Source organism: Myotis yumanensis, unplaced genomic scaffold (genome assembly GCF_028538775.1).
Source record: "Myotis yumanensis isolate MYYU_CA2020_CCGP unplaced genomic scaffold, mMyoYum1.0.hap1 SCAF_13, whole genome shotgun sequence".
Classification (NCBI taxonomy): domain Eukaryota; kingdom Metazoa; phylum Chordata; class Mammalia; order Chiroptera; family Vespertilionidae; genus Myotis; species Myotis yumanensis.
In genome coordinates this window covers 12,458,101-12,483,911 of record NW_027223764.1, presented here as the reverse complement: position 1 = coordinate 12,483,911, position 25,811 = coordinate 12,458,101, and the positions used below count along the sequence as shown (strand labels likewise).

Here is a 25,811-nt window from a genome sequence, read left to right as displayed (position 1 = left end):
TTTTTAGATATATATGTATGCATACTACTGAGTATCTTATTTGGAACTAAATAAATAAAATTTTAAATCAAAACTCATGAAATTATTTTTTAAAGTTGGTAATTACAAACTTTTTCAAAGTATAGTATGCATATTAGTGATTTTCATCAAAATAATTTATGTGTTCGTTTCAGTATTCTGCCAAAGGAAGCCCATAAATCAAATCCCTTATTTTTTAAGGCAGTACTTACTAGTTGATAAGAAAATGCTTTTATTGTTTCCGATTGCCAGGAGACCTAGAGCATTGGTAGAGAAGGGTAGGTAATGCTTATGTTCATGTTCAAATCCCCTGTTTTTGCCAAATGGGCTAAAGTAAAGTTCTAGAGTGAGCAATGTTACTGACACCTTGAGATATGTTGAAGCTGCTGTTGCTAAACTTAGAAGTTGGCATGGTTGGACTTCCTTTGTAGTAGTTCACTCACTTCCACCTAACATTCTATTTTGTTAGTTAAGCTTTGTGATATACCATGCATTTTATCTTTACTTTCTTCAAAAAAAAAGAAAAAGAAATTAGTCTGTATTTCATTTCATGGCAGGAAAACTGATCTACAAACATGAACTTTCCCCATGTTTCTTTAAGGAGGATTAACCAGTTAATTTGGACTCTGAGGCCCTGAAAAATGTTATGGCAATATTAACGTGCAGTTTGCTCTCACTGTAGTCTGCCTGGGTGTGTTGTTTCCCCCAGAGTGGGCTCCACCCTTGCTCTAACCACAGCGAGTGTGGATATCTCGCTGTTTAAAACAAAGTTCATTTTTAGGGCAGCATTGCATCAGAATTGCCACACAAAACCAGCTTAAGAAATGCACAGCAGCTTCCATTTTTTTTGTAAGTAATGGATTGTCTATTGTAATAGTGATCATGCACAGCTTAGAGGGAAGCATAGATAAGATAGATGGTTAATTTTGTGCCAGCTGCTAGTAACATGCAATATGCTTCTTGGGGAGAAGCCTGTGGCTTTATCACTCAACTAAATTTTTTCCTATTCACTGTCGCCTCTGTTTTTCTTAAGTGATTTAATGAATTGTGTTTAATTGTTTTGGGGATGACTGACTATTTAAACTAAGGAAAATACTGGAATAGTGTTTTACACTGAATTTATTGGAGTATTAATAGCATAATCTGGCAGTACTATATTTCGAGTCATCATGGCATGAACTTTGTGTGTAAGAGGGGCTCATTGAATTTTTAAAAAGGCAGCATCTAAAGAGCCTTTATTTCGGTTATAATGATGCTTTGTCCTGTTGCTGTTGGGTATTTGTCAGAAGAGTTGGGGAAGGCTACAGCCCAAAGTTCTGTTCCATGTCTTATCTGTGCTTCTGTGTTCTTTCTAGAGTTTGTGACATGAACAGTAAGTTAAACTATAGGAGAACTATTGTTATTTAATGAGGTTCATGTTCAGCAGTTTTTTCTTTGCAAATGGGGTCTGACTTGCTCCCCTACACACACATTAGGGTTCTGTTTCTAGCTGGTTTTTAAATGCCTGTGAAGTGTTTAATTATGCACTGACCAAAGTGGGCTGGTTGAGAGAGAGGATGTGCTTGGTGATGTCTAAACTGACTGTTTTCTTCCTCTCCTCTCCTGCATGTTCATTGTGTACCCTTGTGGGGTAGACACACCCATTCCGTCCAAACAAGTTGAACCACTTGCCCAGATAAAATCAGAGCTGAATGTTGAAATTGGTAGATTTCAGCAAAGCTTGCAGGGGTGACATTGTGTCATCCTTTTTGGACTTGGACTTCTTAACATTTCCTTGCTTCAGTTTCCTCTTTGTAATTTGGTAGTAATTGTGTTTAGCAATTTTTTAACGTCATTAGGGGCCCAGTGCATGAATTTGTGCACCTTGAAAGGAACTGTGGGCCGGGAGGCTGCAGTGGGCACAGCAGCAGGTCTCGGCCCATCCTCTGCACCCCCGCCCCGCCCCTTCCTCTGTGGCCCCCAGGCCCCTGTCTGCCAGAAGCCCCGCTCCCGCCACTGCTCCCACATACTGACAGTGCGGGGGCCAGCAGCGGGTGGGAGTGGGGCCGGTGATATCAGCAGGTGCGAGCATTGGCTGCTGCCCAGATCACCCCTCAGGAGCAGGGGGAGGTGGAGAAGCCCTCGGGGGTGTTGGGGGCCGGCAGCCACCACTTGCACCCCCTGATGGCGCCGAGTGATCGGGACTGGCACTAGGCGCTGGCAGCAGGTGCAAGTGGGCCCGGCACTGGCAGCAGGTGTGAGTACCTGGCAGGACCGTGGCGCACAGGAGCAAAGAATTTTTAGAAACCACTAGACAGTGACAGTGACCGGCACCCCGCTTTGGTTTGGCACCTCCGCTCACCTTCACTATCCCGCCGCGGCCATCACCCACCATTTTCAGTGCTCTGCCGCCTGCTGCCGATCCCTGCCATGTTCCGCGAGAGCACCCTGGTGGTCAGTGCCCGTCATTGCGACTGGTTCGGTTGTTCCACTGTTCAGTCTATTTGCATATTAGGGCCATAGATAGATAAATAGATAGATAGATAGGGATTAGGATTTGAGAATAAAGTAAAATCATTGTATCAGAAAAAAAGTGCTAGCCTGGGAATCAACAGGCTATTTCTTTGGACACTAGTTTCTTCACCTGTAATATTAGGGATTTGGGTTAGCTCTCTAAGATCTTTTCCAGCTTAGGATCCTAATATTCTTTGTAAAGACATACCTATTCCAGAACTACTAAAAGGATTATATTAGAATTGATAAGAAATGTTTAGATACTAACCCAGAATCATTCTTATAAATGACATGAAAACCAAAGATTTGCTTTAAATAATGTATGTACTAGTATATCAGAAATTTCGGAAATTTGCTTTTTAATATCTGAGCAGTAGAATTAGCTATATAAATAATCTCAACAAGAAAATAATTTTCAAGTTGATACTAGGTAAACCTCTTATCACAAGTGTTGTGTAGAATTTCATTAATCATTGCCTGTACTCAGTGTAGTTATTAGTTCTGTCACCTTGGGTAAGTGGCTTTAAAACTTGCTTTCAATATGTGTTGTATCATGACCCAATACATACACCACATACCCACACTTAATCTCTGGAATAAATTTTTCTTACAGCTCAGAAAACACGGCTATTTTCTGTTCTATTTCGTTTTTAAAAAATGTTGGTTTCCATCCTCTGAGCTAGATAATTTCTGTCCATTTGAACTCTGGAGAATACAGTTAGTTACTCTTACACTTTTAAAGTTGCTCCGGAGTAAAGCTTGCCAACCAGTTTGCTGTTAAACATTGAAATTAGAAGGTTTTCTAAATAGATCTTATTTGTAACTTTTGAAGAAAGTCGATTAATATCCTCAATAATACTCCTATTTTTCTTTTAATAATTATGTAATTATGAAAAATGGAGTGAATTTTTTTTTACCACTTCCTATGGAGCTGCTCCCAAACCCTCTTCTTTTTACTCCAGTATGCTATGCAAATTTTACCCAAGCCAGCCCGGCTACCTCATTCTTTTTAATGGCTGTATAGTACTTCAGTATATGGCTGGATATACTGTAATTTATTTATTCATACACCTTTTGATAGATATCTGGATTATATTCAAGTTTTTCCCTTTCTCCCCAGTCAGATATATTTATGCCATTAGTCTTCTACTTCCATTTTGGGACAGAATCCAGAACCCAGGTGCTATAGGAAAGGGGTGATAGTATTGTGTGGAAGTGGGGAACCCCTCATCAACTTCTCCTGTAGTTAGAATACCAAAGATAGGCCCCTGCTGTCCCAGCCATTCACACATAGGTAAGCACTGCTCTAGGGGTCATTTTCTGGCAGATTAATGAGATGATATTGGGTTCAGAGTTCAGTAACTTGAGTGTGAGATTATAGATAGATTACCTATAAGCTCACCTACAACTTCCTTGTTCCTCAGTTTTACCATCTATAAAATGAGATGTTGGAATAGATGAGTTCTAATGACCCTTCCAACTGTAATATTTACCCAGTATTTTTGTTGGAATATTGATTTAAGCTATATAACCTAAATTATATGAAGTTTTTATTATTTAATTGAAAACATCTTTTGTATATATTGTGTGGTCTGTAATTTATTTGACCTGCCATATGGCCTAAGCTATTTGAAAGTTTAAGGATGTAAAAAAGGGAAGTTGAATATTATACTATATTTTACATAAACTCTCCTTTGTAAAATGTTGATTTCCAAAGCACAAAACCCATTCCAGAAGTAAAAGCAAATCCTTTTATCAAGCTTGAATACTTGAGAAGAAGATTCCGAGTGAGGTGATGTTTGTTTTTAAAACGGATCCTTGTAATTTTCAATGAATCTAACCATTCAAAGCTAATCCTAAGGGCTTAGAAACTTGGCTTCAGCCCCCTTGTTTAAATTGTTTTCACATTCTAGCCCTCTAATCCATCTCTTTGTTTCCCTGAATGCTAAAATTGATATTGCTTGACATAGCTAACATTTTCTGATTTGGTCCTGAGGAAGCAGCCTTAGAGGTGAACTGTACACTATCATCCTGCCAGCAAAGTTATCAAGTTACACAGCAAAGTTATAAAGTCACTGAAGCAGGAATCTTTGCTGTCTCACACGTGGGCTGTTTAGCACTGCCTGTTTCACAATTTTATTCTTGTAATTCTGTCAAATGACACCTGTCCTGAAAGCAAAATGGTATAAGAACTTCAGCATTTGATTTGTGTAATTACAACAGGAAGATAAAAAGACATTTTCTTGGCCTGGAGTGTGTATTTGTGTGCTGGTTACCCTAGCTTCTTGGCAGAAGGCTTAACATACTTTGAATATGTATACTTCTGTAAAACTTGAGATATTATTTATTATCCAAGTAATGTTAGATAATTATACTACTGGTGTTCCATGTTAATTTTTATATCAATTGTTTGACATATGGTTCAGTTTATCAAAATGTATTGAGGACTTTGTAGGACCCAAGCACTGCATTAAATGATGGGACCGACTGGATGGCAGAGACAATCTCACTGAAGTCTACTAAGTGACAACTGTTCCTATTTCTTTCATTGTTGAACTTTTCTAATGTCCACTGGTAAGTGGAAGGGACAGAGCAAGTTCTTCAAATTTCAGTCTATGAAAATAGATGAAAATGAAGCATATTTGCAATATTTAAAAGGGGGTTTTCGTGTCTTCCAAGGGCACTCACTGTCAGTTACTGTGCAGGCACATTGTTCTGTATGTGTGTCTACATTAGTGAATCATTTTCTCACTAATCAAATTCTAAATGGAGTAAGGTTGTGATGCTTGGACTCATTGAGCCTCAATTTTAGCCTACTAAACTGTATCTGAGTTATAAAAACCTGTTGCATTCATCATGCCTCAGATAGTCTAATGACTTAAACAATTGCTTGTATGAAATTAACCTTGAAAATGGTCACACTATGTCTTGATGACACATCCTAATACCTTCTTTGTCAAGTTACCCCATCCATTGTGGTATTTATGTCTGAGGAAATTCACTATAGTCAGAAATATACAGGATACTGCTGTCTGTCTACAGGATGTTGAACAAACTCTAAAACATTTTAAATCATTTTAGAAAAACAGTCCTTAGCAAAACTAGTCAAATAGCTTGTAGTTTGAGCTGAAGCAGAAAACCATTTTAAACAAGAGAGAGAGAAGAAAACCTTTAATCATTACTCTGGTCTGTTATGCAATCCCAGAAGGGACTGACGTTTCTCCTTTGGAGCCCACCCAGCCTTTGGCTAGGGCCCTGTGACACACAGTGGGAATTCACTTCCTATCAGGAAACGCTGTTTTTCAATGTATTATCTTGTTGAGACAACCACAGTGAACAATAGGCTATTAATGTATTAGAACAACAAGTGTCAAAACTAAGCCAATATTTGCTTTGTTTTGAGTGTTGCACGTTAAAAAAACACACACATACAAAAAAACCTTTGGCTGGGCTTCAGAATATATTTGTACTCTTGACCATCAGTGACTGCTGAACATAAAAGCGATGACAGTTAAAAAGAACAAAAAAGAAAAATTGTTTTAATAATGATAATGAACTTTTGCAAGTTTACACTCTTCTTGTCCACAGAGAGACAATCATAAATTTAATAATCTCAAATATATCTTTCAAGTATGGGAAATGTCCATTTAAAAGTCTGTTTTGAGTTTTGGAGGCCACAGCAAGAAATGGCATAAAGAAAAAAAGCCTCCACTTCAAGTTTTCTTATGAAATATCAAACCCTCTTAATAGATATATAGCATTCAGTTTTGGATATTTATATTAAAAATAATTTTATAATACTGCTTATTTGGGAACTGACAGCTTTTTAAAAGCCATTACTTTTCATATTGATTAGGAAGAAGAAAACTCCATTTAAGAGGTAGCCAGTTAATATCAAATCACTATAATTATGTTAAAAGGAGTACAATAAAATTTCAGAGCTGGAAGCTAAACCTACAGGTCGTCGATCAAACCACCTCACTTTGTATATGAATAACTTCAGACCTTATGTGTTCATTGAAATCTTTACTATCTTAATCCAAAATTCTGTTTATTAGCATTTCTCAACAGCTCTTGGAAATCTCACATTATCTTTTTTTAAAATATATTTTTATTTTGGAGAGAGAGAGAGAGAGAAACATCAATGATGAAAGGGAATTATTAATTGGCAGCACTGGGTATCAAGCCCACAACCCAGGGCATATGCCCTGACCAGGAATTGAACTGTGATCTCCAGGTGCATAGGTTGAAGCTCAACCAATGAGCCACACCAGCTGTGCAGTCTTTTTTGGCAGTTGTTGTAAAATGCTTTTACTGCCAGTTATCTTTCCATGTAGTCATGTTTTAGTTCTCTCTTTGATTAAACTGGAAAGCCCTTAAGGGTAGGACCTAGACCTGTGCCTTATATTTCTTTATACCCTTTACTTAACATTTAGTGTTTGCTGATTGGTTGAATCAGTAGTTTTTTTTGGGGGGGGGGGGGGGGCGGAGGTTAAGATGACATTTTTGTAGCATTGTTTGTACCTGGTCTCAAAACATTGCAGTAACTATAGATTTTTTAAAAATTGCTCATATTATACCTTTATACTTTCTTGTGATTACTTTCCAGTCAGTTTAAGACATTTTAGATGCAGATTGCAATATACTCAACTACCTTGGATGTGTGGTAATTCTGATCAAACCATGATTTGCCCAGTTTTCAAGGGTTGCTCTAGGTTCTCTGCCCTAGTTTAATCTAAGACGAGAAGAGAGTGTGATATTATGAATCAGTAGTCCTACTCACCTCACTTCGTTTAATAAATCCTTATTGAATAACTTTAATTAGAAGTGAAGAGAGGAAAAAGATGTTGCAGGGGCAGACAGATATACTCAAATAATTTAAAAGCAACATACACTATGACAAAGTGCTTTGGGAATATCAAGGGGAAACAGGCTAATTTTGGTGGGGGAGATTGGGGAAACCATAATGGAAGGACTTGGCTTTTAAATTAAGACCTCCAATGTGGGTTAACATTTGGATGGAGGAAGATTAGAGAGGAAAACAGGTGAAGTGTGTGAGAAACAAGGTGAACAAAGCTTTAGTCAGGGAAATAGCTTTTGTTTGGAAGAGGCATCATTTTCCTAAGTCTATAGGAGATAGACTTGAAGCCTTCTTCATCTTATTTTGAGAGCCCCCCCAGGCTTGATTCGTAAGTATTTTCTTTTAGGATGGGACTCTAGAATACTTTTTCTTTTCCCTTGAGGGAAGAACTAAGAAAATGATATTGTGGTAAATTACAGTAGGTAGCTTTGTGCTTCTCAGTTGTAACCATGAACCTCAAGGGTTTAAGTATCCATACTATATTTTAGATGTTTGAAATAAACTTTCCACCACTTTACAACTCTGTGAAACCCTTCCCTAACAATAGAGATCAAGAGTAGACACAAAATATTTACCAAACTCTGGAGAGCTACTTAAGTGGCTAAGCTCCATGAAGATTACTTTTATTTGACAATAAAGTACTTGATGTGGGCTTTAAGTCCAGCTAAATGAGCACTATAGAACTAAGCTGTAAGTCTAGTCTTTGTGGGCCTCAGAAAAACAAGAGTCCTACTGCAAGCCTGAGTTTAAAATATAGCAAGGAGTTTTAAGTAGTCCCTTCAGGCATGTGTGAGTGGGCACAAAAAGCTGAGTTATATAGTTTACTCTCTCTAGTGAATTACCACAAAAGTTTGAAAGAAAAGCATTCCCGTTATTTAAAAATGGTATAAATGGTCCTAAATTCTTATGAAAACACTTTTTAAAAATATAATGAACAACATAAACTGGAACAAAAATAGAGTCAGAGACATTGAAGCATCGAACAGACCGTCCAACCTCAGAGGAAAGGCAGGGGAGAGGGGTAAGAGATCAACCAAAGGACTTGTATGCATGCATATAAGCATAACCCATGGACACAGACGTTAGGGGGGTGAGGGCATGTGCTAGGGCAGTGGTCGGCAAACCGGCTTGCTAGCCACATGCGGCTCTTTGGCCCCTTGAGTGTGGCTCTTCCACAAAATACCGACTTCTGCGCATGGGTCATGAAGTTTCAATCGCACTGTACATGTGCACCTGCACGTGGTATTTTGTGGAAGAGCCACACTCAAGGGGCCACAGAGCCGCATGTGGCTCGCCAGCTGCAGTTTGCCGACCACTGTAGGGGGTGGGAATGGCCAGGGAAAGGTCAATGGGAGGAAAAGGAGACATATGTAATACTTTAAACAAATAAAGAATTGAAGTAAAAAAATAAAATAAAAATCTATTAACCTTGAATGCATACCTACAAACCCCTTAAAATCAAGAAATTGGAGTTTGAGTCTTTAAGTGCTTTTCTTTCTCATAAAAGTTAACATTTTATATAATGTGCTGAGCTCCTTAAATTAGTTTACTGCCAAAACTTTTAGTTAAAGGACTTTTTAAATGAAGTGTATGTTTTAAATCTTTTTTTTTTTTTTACAATGACAGATCATATGATCTATATATCACATGCTACTCTAGATCATGCAAAATGCCCCGAGTAAGATAAATTGAGGGACTTAAGTAAGTCACATTTTCTTTTGGGACCTGTTTCTTCATTTGGAGAAAAGAGAGTATAGGACTGGATGTAATAATATCTTATATCCTATTACTCTCTAACAACTTTAAATTCTAAAGGTGCTATTTCTCTTTTGGTTCTAATTAGGCAATATTAGGGAAGGCAGTATTTATTTCTAAAGAAATGACTTTTGATTCTGCATAGGTGTTATCCATCCACATTGTTATGCTGGTAAAATGCCTCCTAAAATAGATATTATTGGAATGGGAATTCCATTGGAACAATGGTGTGTATTAGTTTTCTAGGGCTATCATAGCAAAGTAACACAAAGTGAGTGGCTAAAAAACAACAGAAACTTACTGTCTTACAGTTCTTGAGGCCAGAAGTCAAAATTCAGCATAGTTGGTTTCTTCTGGAGGCTCTGAAGCAAATTGTTTTATACCTCTTTCCTAGCCTCTGGTACTTGCCAGCAATCCTTGGTGTTCCTAGGTTTACAGATGCATCCATCATCACATGGCTCTCCCCCGTGTATCTCCTCTCTGTCTCTGTGTCCACATCTTTCTCACTTTTCTCCTATAAAGACTCTAGTCATTGTGTCCTAATTCAGTATAACCTCATCTTAATTTGATTACAAATTAAGACTATTTTCAAAAAGATCACATTTCTAAGATAATGACATAAATTTTGGGGGATACTACTAAACTCAGTACAGTATGTAATGTTGAATTTCAAATCTAAAGATGGTTCATTTGAAAAAGCTAGTTTCACAAAAATAGTTTGTTTTTACAAAAACAGATTTCTGAGGTTGATAAATATCTCTTTTCATGGACTTCCACTTAAAACCATTATCAGATCTCTAAAATGACAAGTTATAACCAAATATTTTTAAAAGTTATTTCCAAGTACTATTATCTGTGTTTAATAAATTGCATTTTCATGGCTCAATATTAGACTTCCCATGGGGAGAAGTGGGGCGTGGAGGAGGAGGCTCAGGGGAGAGACACACAGATGAGGTTATGGTGATCTTGAAATTCTCCATACTAGCCAAAATCTGAAGTAGGAACTCCTTCAAATCAGATTTCTTTACAGTAATGATGTATTGAGTTACCTACAGCTTTTGGATTGACTTTTACAGCTGTATTTTATAAATTATAGCTATAAAAGCCAAAAATCTTTAGCTGGAATACCTGAAATAGGAGATCAGATGAACTCTTGGGATTTACTCAGACCCTGTGTTCTTTAACATTTTATTAGTATATATTTGAGTAGTTTTTAAAATAAGGAACTTTGCCTCATATTTTTTGTGCCCTTCCAACCTCCCTCTTGTCACTCACTGGTCACAATGACCATATTAAGGATGGACCTGTTAGAAGTATTGTCAAATGAATTTTCTAGGTTAGCCTTTTGGGTGAATGTTTGATTTTGCAAAACTCAACTCATTTTTAATAATGAGCTTTGGAGGATTGTTTGCATTTCTTCAGACTTAGGAACCAGAATTTCTTGGTTTCTTCTGGAGGCTCTTAAATCTTAATGAAGCAAATTGTTTTATGCCTCTTTCCTAGCCTCTGGTACTTGCCAGCAATCCTTGGTGAAATAGGTAGATGTAAGATTGGAATTTCAGGGAGTTAAGTTTTCTATATTACTTGTATTCTGATATTCACTTTGGAAAGTTTCCCAGGTTTCTAGAGTAGATATGCAGAAATAGGTAAGAGTGAATTTGACCTCAAACATTACTCTCAAGAAAATGTCAAAAGTAAAGGCTTTAAATTTTTAAGCTCAGTACTGGACAAATAATTAAGTAGACTTTAGTACATGAAGGTATGTGAGGGTTGATGTTTCTTTAAAAAAAAAAATGCTTTGTGTCCAGAAGGACTTACATATAAAATAGTAAAGAACCAAAGACTTAAGGTATCTCCAGAAATAGAGCGCAATGAATCTTTCTTTAAAAATCATAATCCCCAGTGATTCCATTTTTTTGAAACCTCTCATTTATCATGAGCTGTCAAATTCTGGATCGTTTCCTGCATCTCAGTTTTTAAAATTTCACTGATACCAGGGCACTTAACAGAAACTAAATGTCTGAGAGACACATTGGAGTAATCAATCCACTTGTCTTTGTCAACTTTCTCTTACGGACAGGCTGGGGCGGGGGAGGGGGGGTCCTTTTGTTTTTCCCCCCAACCATTTCCAAAAGCTCCGTGTTGTAGACAAATGATAACTGAGGAAATATATACAAGGCATTCGTCATATTTTGAAGAAAGGAGGGTAAAGGAACCAAGGCATATGTTTTTGGATTCTCAAGATAGGTGAAGGATTACCTCTCTATAGTTGATTGTTCTACTCATCATTTTATAAGACTATATGTTAGTTTATTGAAAAATCCGTTTCTTGTTTGCTTTTCCAAATGATTCATATTGGGAACAATTTGAGCTAAGTCTGGGTAATGATTCAGCTTGGACTTTAGAAAATACATTTCCTCTGAACTCTGTATACATATTTTCAAATTTGTAACTCTGCCCTTTGCATGGCCATTATCATTGGTAAATTTGTAATGAAGGATTTTTTTTTCAAGTTACCAGTGAATGTTACTTCCATTCCTACCAATGTCTAAGCAAGTAACTGCCTCTCTTCTCCCTAACCCTTACTTTTCAAATATAGAAATCCAGCTCACAAGTAATGTTGATCAATGAAATATTCTTCATCACTTATTGGCACTTTAGTAAGAAAGGTTAGATTCATCCTCTGCTTAATACAGCAGTGAATGCCTATGGTCTTTGAAACACCCTGCTGAATGTTGCCCTAGCAAGCACTTACTTGAAATTTTTGCTCTGCACTTACATTTTGAACTATGTATATTATGTTTGCATGTAACTACTACTATATGTCCCAATTGTACAAGTACAGGATGTATTTTTCATGTTTGTTAAAATAGTTTATCAGTTAACAGTGTTATTTTTATTTATAAGACAAAGTCAGAAACCAAAATACTCTCATACTTGTGCCCTCCAATTTTTCTTTTCTGTTTTTTTTTTTTTAAATGAATGCTGATCCAGCTGTCAACTTCCATTAAGTATAGGACACTTAGTAATGTAATGGGTTGTTGCTACTGCTACTAGTTTATTTTGTTATTGTTAGTATTTTTTCTTTAAATTGAATTTTTAACTAAGACTCAGATTAATAATATCTTTTTCTAATCAACTGTAGATTCATTGTTCCCTAGACTTTTAAATTGAACATTATAATTTATACTTTTATTTTAAAGATATACTTAACAAATCATTTCAAAACAACAAAAAGGATTCAGAAATTTTAAAATGATTTGGATCCATCTTAAGATTTTGGCAGTAGGCCAGACAGAGTTAAGGTTCTACATTTTTATAGCCCTATATGTTTTTTAATTTTACTACTTTGAGAACATTTATTACATATATTTTGGTGCTGAATATTGTGATCCTATATTTCCAGGCATCACAATAAAGAAAGGCCATAATCAAGGTTGTAATAGCTATGTATACTTTTGGGAAATGACAGTCCTTGGAGCTATTCCATCTTTTTTTGTCAACTCTTCCACACCTATTAATATCTGTAACCATGAATAATTCCTCATTTGAAGAGCATTTGGTTATCTGAGGCAAATTATGAAACCTCAATTTTTTTTTTTTATTATGAAGTAGGGATGCTACCAACATAATCTTTTTCTGAGGGTTGGTTTGCTTCATTATAAATAGTTAAAGGCCATCGACTCTTTCAAAATGATGCCAAATTAACTTGAGTGGTAAAAGTGTAAACTTGAACATCATTTATTATTACCTAGAGCACAATCAATGTCATTTTGATAACCTCTTATTAAGACATAGTAGTCATCTGGTGCTTGAGCATTATAGCTTTAGAAAAAGCACTCAGCATCTCTGAGTATAATTTTATCTCATCTATACAATGTGATCCTGGAATATTCCAAGACAGCTGTCATAGAATCAATAGCATTATAGCAATAAGTGCTTTGTGGGATAATTAAATCTTCCATTGGGCACTTAGAAAGTGATATTTGTATTGATCAGTTATACTCAATGCCAATTTATTTGTTTTACATTTTCCTTGACTTTTATCTACTTTTTCAGATCTATTGATTTCATGTCAGTTATATATAAAAATTTGGCTACCAGTTGAAACTACTTCATGTCTTTTCGAATTTAAAATGAATAAAATTTCACTGACCAATGTGAGATGTGACTTGTCATAGTTTGTGCCGAGTCCAATTTGTTTCCTAGAACTTTAAATCCCTTCACAGTGTTGTAGTAACTTTCATTAAGAAAAATTCTAACTCAGTAAACAAGCTGTTGTTACCAAATGTCCTTCTGAAGTCTTGGCATATCTGATTATTTTAAATATAGAACATTAGGCCTGGTACTTGAAAGTAGAGCCATCTTGTTGCTTATATTCTATAGAAAGCTGTTAAAACTGCCAAGAATTTTAAGTTTGGAAAGACGTTTCATAAGTAATAACTTTTCATAAGATTGTGTTTACCATTCCCAGACTAGAAATAATAGAAACCAGATTTATATAGAAGCTGTGATATAGTAAAATAATTCAATTCAGCTGCCACTTATGGAGCATTCTACCACTATGAGGACTACAAACATGAGCAAAGGGATCTGGACAATTGAACTAGTAGATAAGAGTCAGGAAAAAAAAAAATCTGACATTGAGTTATACAGATGGCACTTCCTAAGTGACCAAATGGAGGAGAATTTAATTATCCCACAAATCACTAAGACCTATTTCTATAAACTGTCATAAACATTTAAAATATATAAATCAATGAATCATTTATTTTCTTCTATCTCTTTAGCACATATTCATTTTCCCCTTGTTCACCAACTCTCTCTCTCTCTCCTCACTCCTCTGTCCTCTCTCCCTCCCTCCCTCCCTCCCTCTCTTCTTTTCCTTTTTCTGTTTCCCATCTGACCATCACTTGAATTTCTAGGATAGTGTTTTTCAAACTGTGGGTCACAACTCATTAGCAGATTATGAATCAGTTTGACCCACATTTTTTAAAAACTGAAAATATTAGAATATACCACATAGTAAGGGAAAGTATCATGTCATGAATTTATTTGTCATATAGCTCAGGTATTTTATGGGATTATAACATAAAGTATATTTCTATTGCTGATTGCCAATTTTTAAAAGTTTGAAAGCTACCATTCTAGGGTGTTCCATCTATTTGTGTCTTGAACCTAATGTTCTTTAAACATACATGTTGAATAGTTACTGCATAAATATTTGGATAACATTTTTAAAACTAGAATTTTGTTTATGCTTGATATCTTGTGTCTAATCTGCATGGCCAGAGGAAACCCATAGTGCTGACAAGTTTTATAACATTACTTTAAAAAAACTCTATTTTCCACAGCATTTTCAATTCAAAGAACACTGTTAAAAGACTGATTTTTTTTATAATAGAGTTTATACTGGTTTGCTCTGGTTTATATTGCCCCGAAGTCTAGGAAGCCTGACTGTGTATAGTAGTAGTGTGGTACTAAAAATAGGATTAGATCATTTTAAAGAGAAGGAGCCTGGGAACTGAGTTGTTTGACATATCACCTGAAAACAGAAATATTTATGTTAGGTTTTGTTGTTCAGGGTTAAGAGGAACTAGAATCTATCATTTACTTCTCTTAAAACATTCTTCTTATAAGGCAGTATAGTAAAGATGTAAGACTCTCATATTCTAATTGAATTGTTTTATTTTCTAACTGTTAAGTTTTGAGAGTTTCTTATATATCATACATACTAGTCCTTTGTAGGATCTGTGGTTCGCAGATTTTTTCTCATGGTCTGTAGCTTGTTATTTTAATCTTAACAGATTTTTGCAGACAAATATTTTAAATTTTGGTAAAGTCTAATATATCATTTTTCCTTTATAGGTCATGGTTTTGTGTCAAGTGTAAGAATTCTGCCTGGCTCTAGATCTGAAGATTTTCTCTTACTTTTTTTCTAAAAGTTTTATAGTTTTACACTCCAGTTTGTGATTCATTTTGAGTTCATTTTTTTATTGTGGTAAAATACACAGAACATAAAATTTACTATTTTAACCATTTTAAAGTGTGCAATTTAGTGGCATTAAGTATATTCACAATGTTGTGCAGCCATCACACTCTCTAGAATCAGAACTTTTTCATCACCCGAAACAGAAATTCTAGTACTCATTAAGCAGTCTCTCCTCATCCCGCCTTCCCCTGAATAATATTCCATTATGTGGATAATACTACATTTGTTGTTTATCCATTCATCAGTTGAGGGAATTTGAGTTGGTTCCACCTTTTGGCTATTGTGAATAGTGCAGCTCTGAACATTTCACGTACAAGGTTTTTTCTAACTTACGTCACTTAGCATAATGCCCGCAAGGTCCCCCCATGTTGTTGAAAGTGGCAGGATTTCCTTTCTTTTATGGCTGAATAGTATTCTGTTGTATATATATTACATTTTTAAAAATCTGTTCATTAATCAACACTTAGTTTGTTTCTATTATCTTGGCTATTGAAAATAATGCTGCAAGCTTCTCCCATATTTTTTCTGAATTTTGTTTATGTTCAGATAATCTTGTGGATCCTAAACGTTTTCAAAGTTTGAAATACAGTTCAATCTATAGTACTTGGTGTACAGAATTGCAGATAATCAGTTGTGCTTATGATTGGCTTAAAATCTATGTAAAAGGAGAAGTTACTATTCTTATTCTTTATTCTATATCCTTTATATAAATTCCCAATTCTTATTCCATGTGTATAAAACTTTGAAACTTCTTCTTTTAAAAAGCCAAGTTAAATAATGAGCTTTTGAAGTTTTAAAAAGGTCAGAGTGTGGTGAGTCATTTCTAATCTTATTTACCTTTTTTTGGTGTCATTTCCTTATTTTTTTATAAATGCCATAAGCTCCAATTGTTAAATATTCAGGACAGAATTTAGACTAAACGTTTCAAAACTTTGGAGTCCTCTTATGTTTTATGATATGTGAAAAAGTATGTGTCATTGTAAAGTGAACTAGGAAACAGAAAATCATGGCTTGGAATATTGCCCCAGACATAAGCAATATGAATTGGGGCAGGATTCTTAATCCACTGAACATCTCAATTATCAACCTGAAATTATAGCTGCAAAGATAAAATCAGAAAGATTTAAGAGATGGTATAAGCTACAAAGTGTTATACACATATAGTATGTTCTTTTATTATTTAAGTAGGTGGTTAGAAGTAGCTTTCTCTTTACCTTACTCGAAAAATGTGTTAATCATAACGAGTTCTTCAAACTATAAGCTTTTACTTATTAATGTTTCACTTATCAGCTTCTTAAACCAATGCTGGGAAAATGAAATGAATCTACCACAATTCTTTACTTTTTGCTGTGTTTTCATAAAATTATTTTATAAACATCACAAACTTGTTATCTAACCCTATTCTTCATTAAACTAAGTAGTGCTTTTGGAATTGAGAAATAGGTAGAATCCAACTAAAGACAATATTTGTGCACTGTCTTTTAAAAATGGCTTAAGCCAGTGGCCTACTGTTGCAAATGAAATAGAATTGATTTCTTTGTTAAGTGATATCCCAGTTATTAATCAAGTACTCGCTTAGTCTGTAGTTGGCCATTTAAAGGTCAGCATGACATAATAAACAGCTTCTAAGAAAATAATATTCCAAAGATTGATTAGGCCTCTAGACATGTGATAACCCAGCTGGATATGAAAAAAAGGAAAGTTTTTTTACAGTTGGTGCTCTGTATACCACCTTTTTTTATATAGCAAGATAATGGTAAAGAACATAGGTTGGTAAGCCAAACTAATAACAGTACAAAAAAAACCCAAATTTTTGAAGAATATAATATGGCCAGAGTTATTCCACTAGTAGTAGATGTTGTATAAAAAGAAGAAATTTTAAGAAAACAACTTTGAAGAACACATTTAATTATCACTCATTCTTTAATTGTTTTTTCTTTCAATTTTTAAAATAATGACTTAGGATGTGGAAGGCTCAATTATATAAAAGCTCATTTTTTACATTTTTTTCACTGATTAATTGATTTCTAGTCACAAAATCAGAATTTCATTTAAGTGGTATCATATAAAGTTTTTTAAGTTATATTTCCTGAATTTTCAGTGTAGTACACTAAAGTAATTTAGATAGCTTACAGAATGTTGTATATGAAATTAATGTTGGCAAGAAGAAGGAAATAATTTCAATGTGTTTTGCAAAAAATTATTTTTAAACAATGAGTTTACACTTCTAAAACCAGAATTAATGCAAGAAGTTTTAATGTCTTATCATAAGTTTGCGTGGGCTAAGTTGGGTCAAGGCAGCTTTAGAGATGAAATCTATCACAGAAGACTAATTTGTTAGAGACGAATTGATTGTTAATTGTGTTTAAAAGGTGAGACCAGATGTCCCTGGTCTTTATCAGGGATTCAGATCTCTAAGATGAACATGACCTTTTTTTGCCTTTCCCCTTCTGGATCTAACTAGAAAAGTGTTCCGCTGGGACTTTGAGGTTGTGGAATTTGCAGAGTTGTGGGTCCACAGAAACTTCTCTCCCCTTAGATTTTGACATAAATGGAAAAAGAATACTTGGATGTTTTACATTTAATTCCCCTTATTAAGAAGTGATTCTTCCCACCAGACAAATAATTACTTAAAAAATGCCACTTGGTAGTTAGTCAGAATGGTCTTTTGTTACCCACTCATTTATACTGAACAAGTTGTAGGAGTGGAAGTCACGATCCGTAGAGAAAATTATGTTAAGCAAATCCATTTTTACAATTTCTTTTTTGTTTCCTTTCCTGGTTCCTTCTTGCACATTTTTGCATTTTCTATACTCAGTTCAAAAGAACAACTAGGAAAAGGAATACACCATCAGTGGTCTCCCTTTCTCTTGACTTAGGCTCACTACCATGTCACTTCTAAAGACTTGAGGAAGCATTCCTTTAGTTGGCAGTGACTATTGCTCTCTGCTAGGTCATTGCTCCTCTAAGTGTGGTTCAGGATCTACTACCAGTCTGCACATTGGACTGTCTGTGACAAGTACAGACTGATATTATGTGTTTAGAAACTTATTGCAGTTTGACATTGCCAAGACATCTAAATGCATAATTTTGTATTTTACAAAAATATTGCTCACAGTAAGTTGGAGAAGGCCACCATAGACAACTTGAAAAGCACCAAGCTAGATGACTTCAACTTCTAACACAGAGATCCCAGGTGGGGGTGAGGGAGGAATATTAAATGACTATCCTGTTGATCTAGCTATAGTTAGTTAGGTGCTCAGTTGTAGCAAAGCCCAAATGAATTTGTTCCCCTAGCATGAAATCAAGACTAATCCTTAGTATCAATGATAATTAAGTGAATCAGCTGTTCATGTGGTTTTTGAATAGCTTTTCATTGTTTCTTTACTTGGATTTTTGAAGTACCATCTTGCTGAAGTTATGTAATCTAGCAATCTTAGTAATTCCTACATTTTCCCTGGGAACTTGTTGAATCATTTAAAAATCTTAAAGCATGTTTCTCTCATGTCAGTAAATTATATTCACTACAAAATGTAGTGGGCCTTAAATCTGGCCAAAGCTTGGTCTAACAAAATCATAACTGAGAAAAAAGAGCTCTACTGACAGTACTCACTAATTGTGAAAATTTGCCATTTTAGATGTGGCGTATGTATTTTGATCATTACTTTCTTTAAAAATTGAACCGCAGTTGGTGACATTATTATAATTGAACCACAAGCTTCCATTAGCTCTGAAAATATCAATTTCCAATTTAGCATTACAATCTAAGACATTTTTTACCTTAATTAAAAAATTGATCTGATATTTTGTTGAGAAGTTACTTTTTAAAGAAAGCTACCACTTAACTCTAGGGGCTGGGGGAGGGAGGAGGTTCTGCTTGACCCATGTAAATTTTAATTTCATAATGAATTTACCTTACCATTAATGTCCTTCTTTGTATTTATTAATACAGATAAGGGGAATCAGCAGGCTTGAAGCATGAGTTCAGATGCCAGCCAAGGCGTGATCACTACTCCTCCTCCTCCCAGCATGCCTCACAAAGAGAGGTATTTTGACCGCATCAATGAAAATGACCCAGAATACATCAGAGAGAGGAACATGTCTCCTGATCTACGACAAGACTTCAATATGATGGAACAGAGGAAACGAGTTACTCAGATCTTGCAAAGTCCTGTGAGTTGAAATAATAAGAAGGCTATACTTTTTCTTCTTCTTTGGAAACCTTGATATAATGAGGTCGGAGGTATCTTAACTCTCAGTTTAGAAGAGGGACGGATTAGTTGCCCCCAATCTTGCAGAAGCAAAATGCACACCTAATTTAAATATTTAATTTGCAAGGCTTTAATAACAAAATAGTATTGTCTTGGTGGTGTCAATTTTCTTTGGGTGATTTCTGAATGTAATGCTTCATTGAAAGATGCTTCTGAGCTAAAGGACATCCAATTCAGACTGAATATCTCTGAAGAAATGAAAGTCATTACTGAAGTGTTAGAAACCAAGAAAGGAGTGAGGTATATCTCATGCACATATTTTCTTCTTCCTTTGGGTACCTTGACAATCAGAGCAGCATAGGAAGACGTAAGGTTTTTGAGGTCTGAGATTGGGCAGCCTCATGTTACATATATCTAATGCAGACACACATGCATGCATACACACCAAACTAATTAGATTACAAGTGGACTACAATCTAAACTCAAGATGAAAATTCTGTCTGCACAGTAGTATCCAAGCCTTACAAATTATATTCAAGTTTTTTTACCCTTAGTGGAATTTCAAAGGTCATGTATAAGTAAGAAAATGAGAGAACAGCTTAATTTAAGATGCAAAATTAATTCATAACTTTATGTAAAATGAAGGTCATGGTCCCCTTAAGGCAGACAGAGTTCAGCACACATAGACACATGATGCCCAGGTTAGGGTTATATTAGGTTTCCAACTTAGATACTAAAATAAGCACTGAGACATAGAACTGCCTGGGGTGGCCCTGGTAAATCATTTTTGTTGTGCCCTTGTGAATTTAATCACAGAGGTTAAGTCCAAAGCCAAAGGGGAATTCCACTCTGAGCAATTCTTCTATACTAGTGGCCTAGATAAAAAGCAAGTACAAGTTATAAAAGCAATGCAAGCTTTGAGAAATTTAAGTATAGCTTAAATTTATTTTGTTACTACTATTTTGTGTGTGTGTTAATCCTCACCTGAGGATATTTTTCCATTGAATTTTTTAGAGAGAGTGTAAGGGAGGGGGAGAGACATAAAGAGAGAAACATGGATGTGAGAGAGACACATCGATTGATGAGTTGCCTCCCGCACATGCCCCCATCGGGACCAGGGATCAAGCCTGCAACCAAAGTATGTAACCTTGACCAGAATCAAACCCTCGACCCTTCAGTCCCCAGCTGAGGCTCTGTCCACTGAGCCAAACCAGCTAGGACAAGTGTAGCTTAAATTTAAAGCTATGCTTTAAATAAACCCTTAAAGAAACCCTTTCCCAATGGAAAAGAGATTAACTAGACTTCATCATGAAGGAGTAAATGTTAAGTGCCTTCTTTTATGAAACCTAAGTTTCTGTGTTTAGAAATATTTGAAGGACATGTTAATTATTTGGATCAAAATAGATATATTTCCTCTTCTAAAGAAATCCCATTTTTAAGCTCTAACTTATTAGCTCAGTGATTATGTAATATATAGTAAAAAGTAACTGAAAGAATGAGATAAAGTTCAGATTTTGTGCAGGATTATTAAATACTGAGATTTCTTTGGGAAGTGCTCTAAAAAGGACCATTCAATTCTAACTATAAAGTTTAAAAGGAAGAAATACTACACTACATTTCCATGTGAAGTTTTTTGTTTTATAATTTCCCCATTAAACCAGAGACAGCATAACTTTGAGTAGATTATCTAATTTTTAATATTTATGTATTTTCATTTGTGATTTGGCTTAAAAGTATCAATTTTACTTATGCCTTGGGGAACTTAATAAAATAATGAGGAAGGGATGATATATAGATTGTTATTTCTATATTCATGTAGCAAGAGTGATAATCTTTAGCCCAGAGAGTAACAAAGAAGGTTTAAAAGAATTGTGGATTGATCATTTTCCCCCTAGATTTTTGCTAGTGAATTTAAAATCTTATTTGTGAAAGTGTAAAATTTTGTTTTCCTGCCATGTTTAACAACGAACTTCTCACCAAAGGAAATTATACATAGTGGCCTGTAGTAGTTACCTATTGCTACATAACTAATTACCCCAAAATTTAGCAGCTTAAAACAACAAGCTTTAAATATGTCATCATTTCTGTGGGTCAGGAATTCAGAGCAGCTTAGATAAGTGGTCTAACTCAAGGTCTGTTATGAAGCTACAGTCAAGACATCAGCCAGGGCTGCTGTCATCTAAGGGCTCGACTGGTCCCAAGGGTCATTCACATAGGTATTGGCAAAAGGCCAGAGTACCTTGCCACATGGGCCTTTACCTGAGGCTGTTTGAGCATTCTCTTCCAAAGTATCCTAGAGAGAGCAAAGAGGAGCCTGCAGCACCTTTTATGACATTAAACACTACCATGCTTACCATGTTTATTAGTTAGAAGTGAGTCACTAAGTTCAACTCATACTCAAGAGGACAGGAATTAATCTCCACCTTATGAGGGGAGGATTGTTCACTCTCTGTTCCCAATTTATTTTAAAAGACTACAGTCTGTCATAGTTTATTTACCTTCCTCCTACCTGCAAAATATACCCACCTTTTCCTAACACCCCTGCAAAAGTCTCATTCCAGTACCATATTATATGCCTGAATCCAGAATCTCATCAAAATCTGGTCCAGGTGTATAAATCTGGTCCTGGGGTATAATTCCTTAAGTTCAGCTCCTCCTCTCAATCTATTGATCTAAAAACTGAAGAGATAAGTATATTGAACAAAGAGCTAAAGAGATAAGTGGTGGGGCAGGCAAAGATAATGCTATAACATTCCTGTTCAAAAAAAGGGAAAATTGGGTTATAAAGGAGTAACTCGCCCATAGCAATTTTGAAATCCATTTGGGCAAATGCTTGGAAGTTCCCCTGTTGAGGACTCAGTCCTTCTACTTACCAGGGATGAGTCTCCTTAGTTGTTGGCTCAGTCCTCTGGGGTTTGGGGTCTATCCTCTGAATCATTATTTCTTTTCCTTGAAAGGCAGCCTGTGTTGGCAACTATATTTTTCTCAACCTGCTTCTTTCTTGTAGAGGTTTTAGAGTTCAAAGACCTCTTCTCTTTTTGGACTGTCTTTGTTCCTTTAAGCCCAGGCTTGAGTTGTTTCTACTAACAAAAGTCTTTTAAAACCTATGGGCCTCCTGTGAATATTGGTGTTCATTATTAGACAAAACTCAGAGCCAATAAGATACAAATCAAAGATATTTCTAGTTTGTGCTTGTAAGAAACAAATTGGTAAGTGGTAAGTTTAAAATGGTGAGTTCATTTGGGAAGAAAGGAAATCAGGAGAGAAATCAATAAAAGCAAAGTGTAATACTTTTTTTTATTAAGGATTTACTGTGTGCCAGGCACCTATTATGTATTGAATCTTATTTAATCCTCAAAAACTCTGTCAAAGAAGTATTAATATCCCTAGTTTACAGATGAAGAATAAACTGAAACTTAAAGACATTAAATAACTGTATTTTTTACAAATTTAGTTACATGGTGGGGTCTAAATTTAAACTCTAAAGTTCACACCCTTAACCACTAAGCTGTAGCACTTAAAGCATTCAATAACAATGAAATAATTTCACCCATATATTATTTTTTCATTTATCTTCAAATTCTGTTGCTCAAGTTAATCTAACCCCACTCAAGAAGAGTTTCTAATTAGAAGACATTTTGGTGCCTGTAAATTTGAACAACAAACAGCACATTATTGTCTTGAGCTGAGAAAATAAGAGAAGAGCTTAGAATTTGTCTCATCCAGACTCCAACTATTACTTAATTTCATGGCCTTTTGTCATAATGTTTTTTAATTTAAGAAAGTATTTGTCTTAGAAATTAAATGCTGGTGAGGAAACTGGTTTTAGCTAGAGATTTTGTTAATGCAGTAGGGAGAAGCCACAAGTTTTCTTTGACAAATATACTCCTCATTTATATGTCTATGGAGACCCTAGATTGTCATTTTCCCCTTGTCTCAGAATGAAGCATTCATGGCAAACCACTGTAATTAAATGATGCCTCATCAAAGTTGAAGTATGTAAGCTGAAAAACTAATAGCACATGTGCATAGTAGGTATTTGGTAAATTCTGAATACATGGATGAAGGGTATATGAATAGCTGAGTAGGCTTTGAGTCATTAAACACTTGAATGTTGTCCAACAAGCTCCTATAGAACTTTACTGTTTAATGTGGAAAACGGTGGGTTTCAGAAAAAGAATGCAAGTTCTTAAGCCTTACCACTTATAGGAAGCAATTTAGACTAGTTGACAGAAGTGTGTAATGTTATTCTGAAAGATAGCACAACAGGAATGTAGATGGTGAGCGTTTAGGCACATGACAGGGTGATGTGTGATGCTATACACTTATTTTGGAGAATGGAGAAACTTCAAAATCATACATTTTAGAATATCACTGTCATTAAGGCCTAAAATTGAACTGTGCCTTAATTAGAATAGTTAGTCAAAATCACCATGATTTATCTGGGCACTTTAGAAGTTTAAGATGCAAGTATTCTGTATTAACTGTTTGCATTTTAATTATATACCAGTTTCAAAAAGAGATATTATTCTAACCTTTAGCTTCATATTAATTAAGACTTACATACAGGAGAAAGACCATCCAGAAGAAAATTTGGTTTATTTGTTTTTTCTCCTTTCAACAGGACCAGTGGTAATCTATTTCCAAATGAATACATTTCTTAATGGAGAATTTCTAAGTAAGTTTGTTATGCTCCTAATCCCTCCTTAGGAGAGATCTAATAACATAATTGTAGGGTGCCTTGGGAGCAGCAAGTCTGTAATCTTTTTTTTCTTTTTGCTCCAAGTTTTCTCTCTAATAATTCTTATGATGTAGAATATCCACATGTGGATATTTTAAATCCATCTCTGATATTTATCAGTATTGCTACCTGATTTCCATGAGTTAGATATTACTTATAAATTAGCTGATGTGATTTCTTTTTAGCCTTAACTGAGATAATTGCATCAGGTCAGTTTCTTTTATCAAAGTGGTCCTCTTTTTTTGTGATTTAAAAATCTTTCACTTTCTCCTGAAAGTTCTGATTTTTGATGCAGAAGCCTTCAGATCTGACATTTCAAATTAATTCTACTTTTGGTTTATAGTATAAAGAAATATGTATGTACTTAAAAGTATACTTGTACCCTACAAAAATCTCAAATCTCTGAATCTTTTATGTTTTTTATAAGCTTATTTTTATCCATACCTTATAAATTCAAAGTTTACAGGATCACTCCCTCAACATCGACAGAAGATGTATAAAATAAAAAGGTATGAGATTCAGATAAGGCTTTTAAGGCACCCTCTCTCTAACTTAAACATTTTGTTTTTTATCTAGTGATTTTTTATCATACTTTTTTAGACATGCATTTGATGAGGAAGCTGTCCAAATTATAATATTCGGGGGACAAACCAAGTTTTCAAGTATGATTTTATTTGAGTTGAAGAATTAAATGACTTTTAAAAAATTTATAACATTCAGTGAATATTCACTTCTTACATAAAAAAAGATGACTTTCTCCCATTAGATGATGGACGGGCCTAATCACACAGGAGGAATTTCTCATTCAAGTGATAGACTGATGAGACTGTTTCCTAGAGATTCAGATTCAGTACTAATAAACTATGAAATGGATCTTTGCTATCATTAACTCAGTCAAGATTGAGATCACATTCTTTTTTTTTTCTTATATGTAGGGAAATAAGAAGAAAACTCTAACTTACAATTTTATCAATTGAGCACTGAACTAGATACCCAGGGAGACTCTAGGAATGTAAAAGACAGTCCAGCCATCAGATATTGTGGTATAGTAGAGTAGGAAGAATAAATCACAATCATATGGTAGGTACCCTAAGTGTAGTATAGGCAAATGTTAAAAGAATTCAGAACAGGGTAGAAAGAGAAGAAATAAGGAGATCTTTCCTAAATGAGGTGATTAAAAGAGAGACTTCAAGAAGAAGGTGGCATTTAAGATGAATGTTGAGTAAAGGGTAATTCATTAGATAGAGGAACAGTGGAAGCCAGCATTTCATTTGGTGGAATATTCTGAGCAAGAATAGAAAACTACAAGTTGTGATCAGAGACAATACTTGAGCGAACCTCCTAGACTAGACCAGAGCACAAGGTGGTAATGGTAGATATAGAAAAAAATTACATAACAGATTATAGAAGTCCTGAAGTAATAGCAGACTATTTTGGTCTAAGTTAGAGGTCAGCCCATTTTCTCATCATTTCCAGTTTCAATCTGTTTATACAATTTTTTATACATACATACACACAATGGTTGTTTTGGACCTGGGTTCACCACCACGTATTAGCTGTGTGACATTGAGAAACTCACTTAAATATAGTAAGCAAGTATTTTTGTGAAAATTGTATACGTAAAGTTATATACAGTATTGCTAATTTAAAACATGTTATGCTTTAGTGGCTACACTTTGAATATTATAATCATAATTCCTTAAATTGTATTTTGGGTTTTGAAGGTCTCAAAGATTCTAT

The 25,811-nt window shown here is 35.1% G+C and overlaps 1 protein-coding gene across 6 annotated transcripts in view; it reads left to right on the top strand.

Moving 5' to 3' along the window:
* The window catches only part of ADD3 (adducin 3), a 119,075-nt gene that overhangs the window by 69,102 nt on the left and 24,162 nt on the right, over positions 1-25,811 (top strand). For 4 of the 6 annotated variants that reach the window (XM_070432315.1, XM_070432314.1, XM_070432318.1 and 1 more), the window contains exon 2: positions 19,072-19,292. In XM_070432315.1, coding sequence (XP_070288416.1) covers positions 19,098-19,292 — 195 coding nt within the window. In that variant the 5' untranslated portion in view covers positions 19,072-19,097. Of the gene's footprint in view, positions 1-795; positions 868-19,071; positions 19,293-23,954; positions 24,009-25,811 lie in introns of those variants that run through there. The other 2 variants (XM_070432316.1, XM_070432320.1) reach the window with 2 other exon arrangements.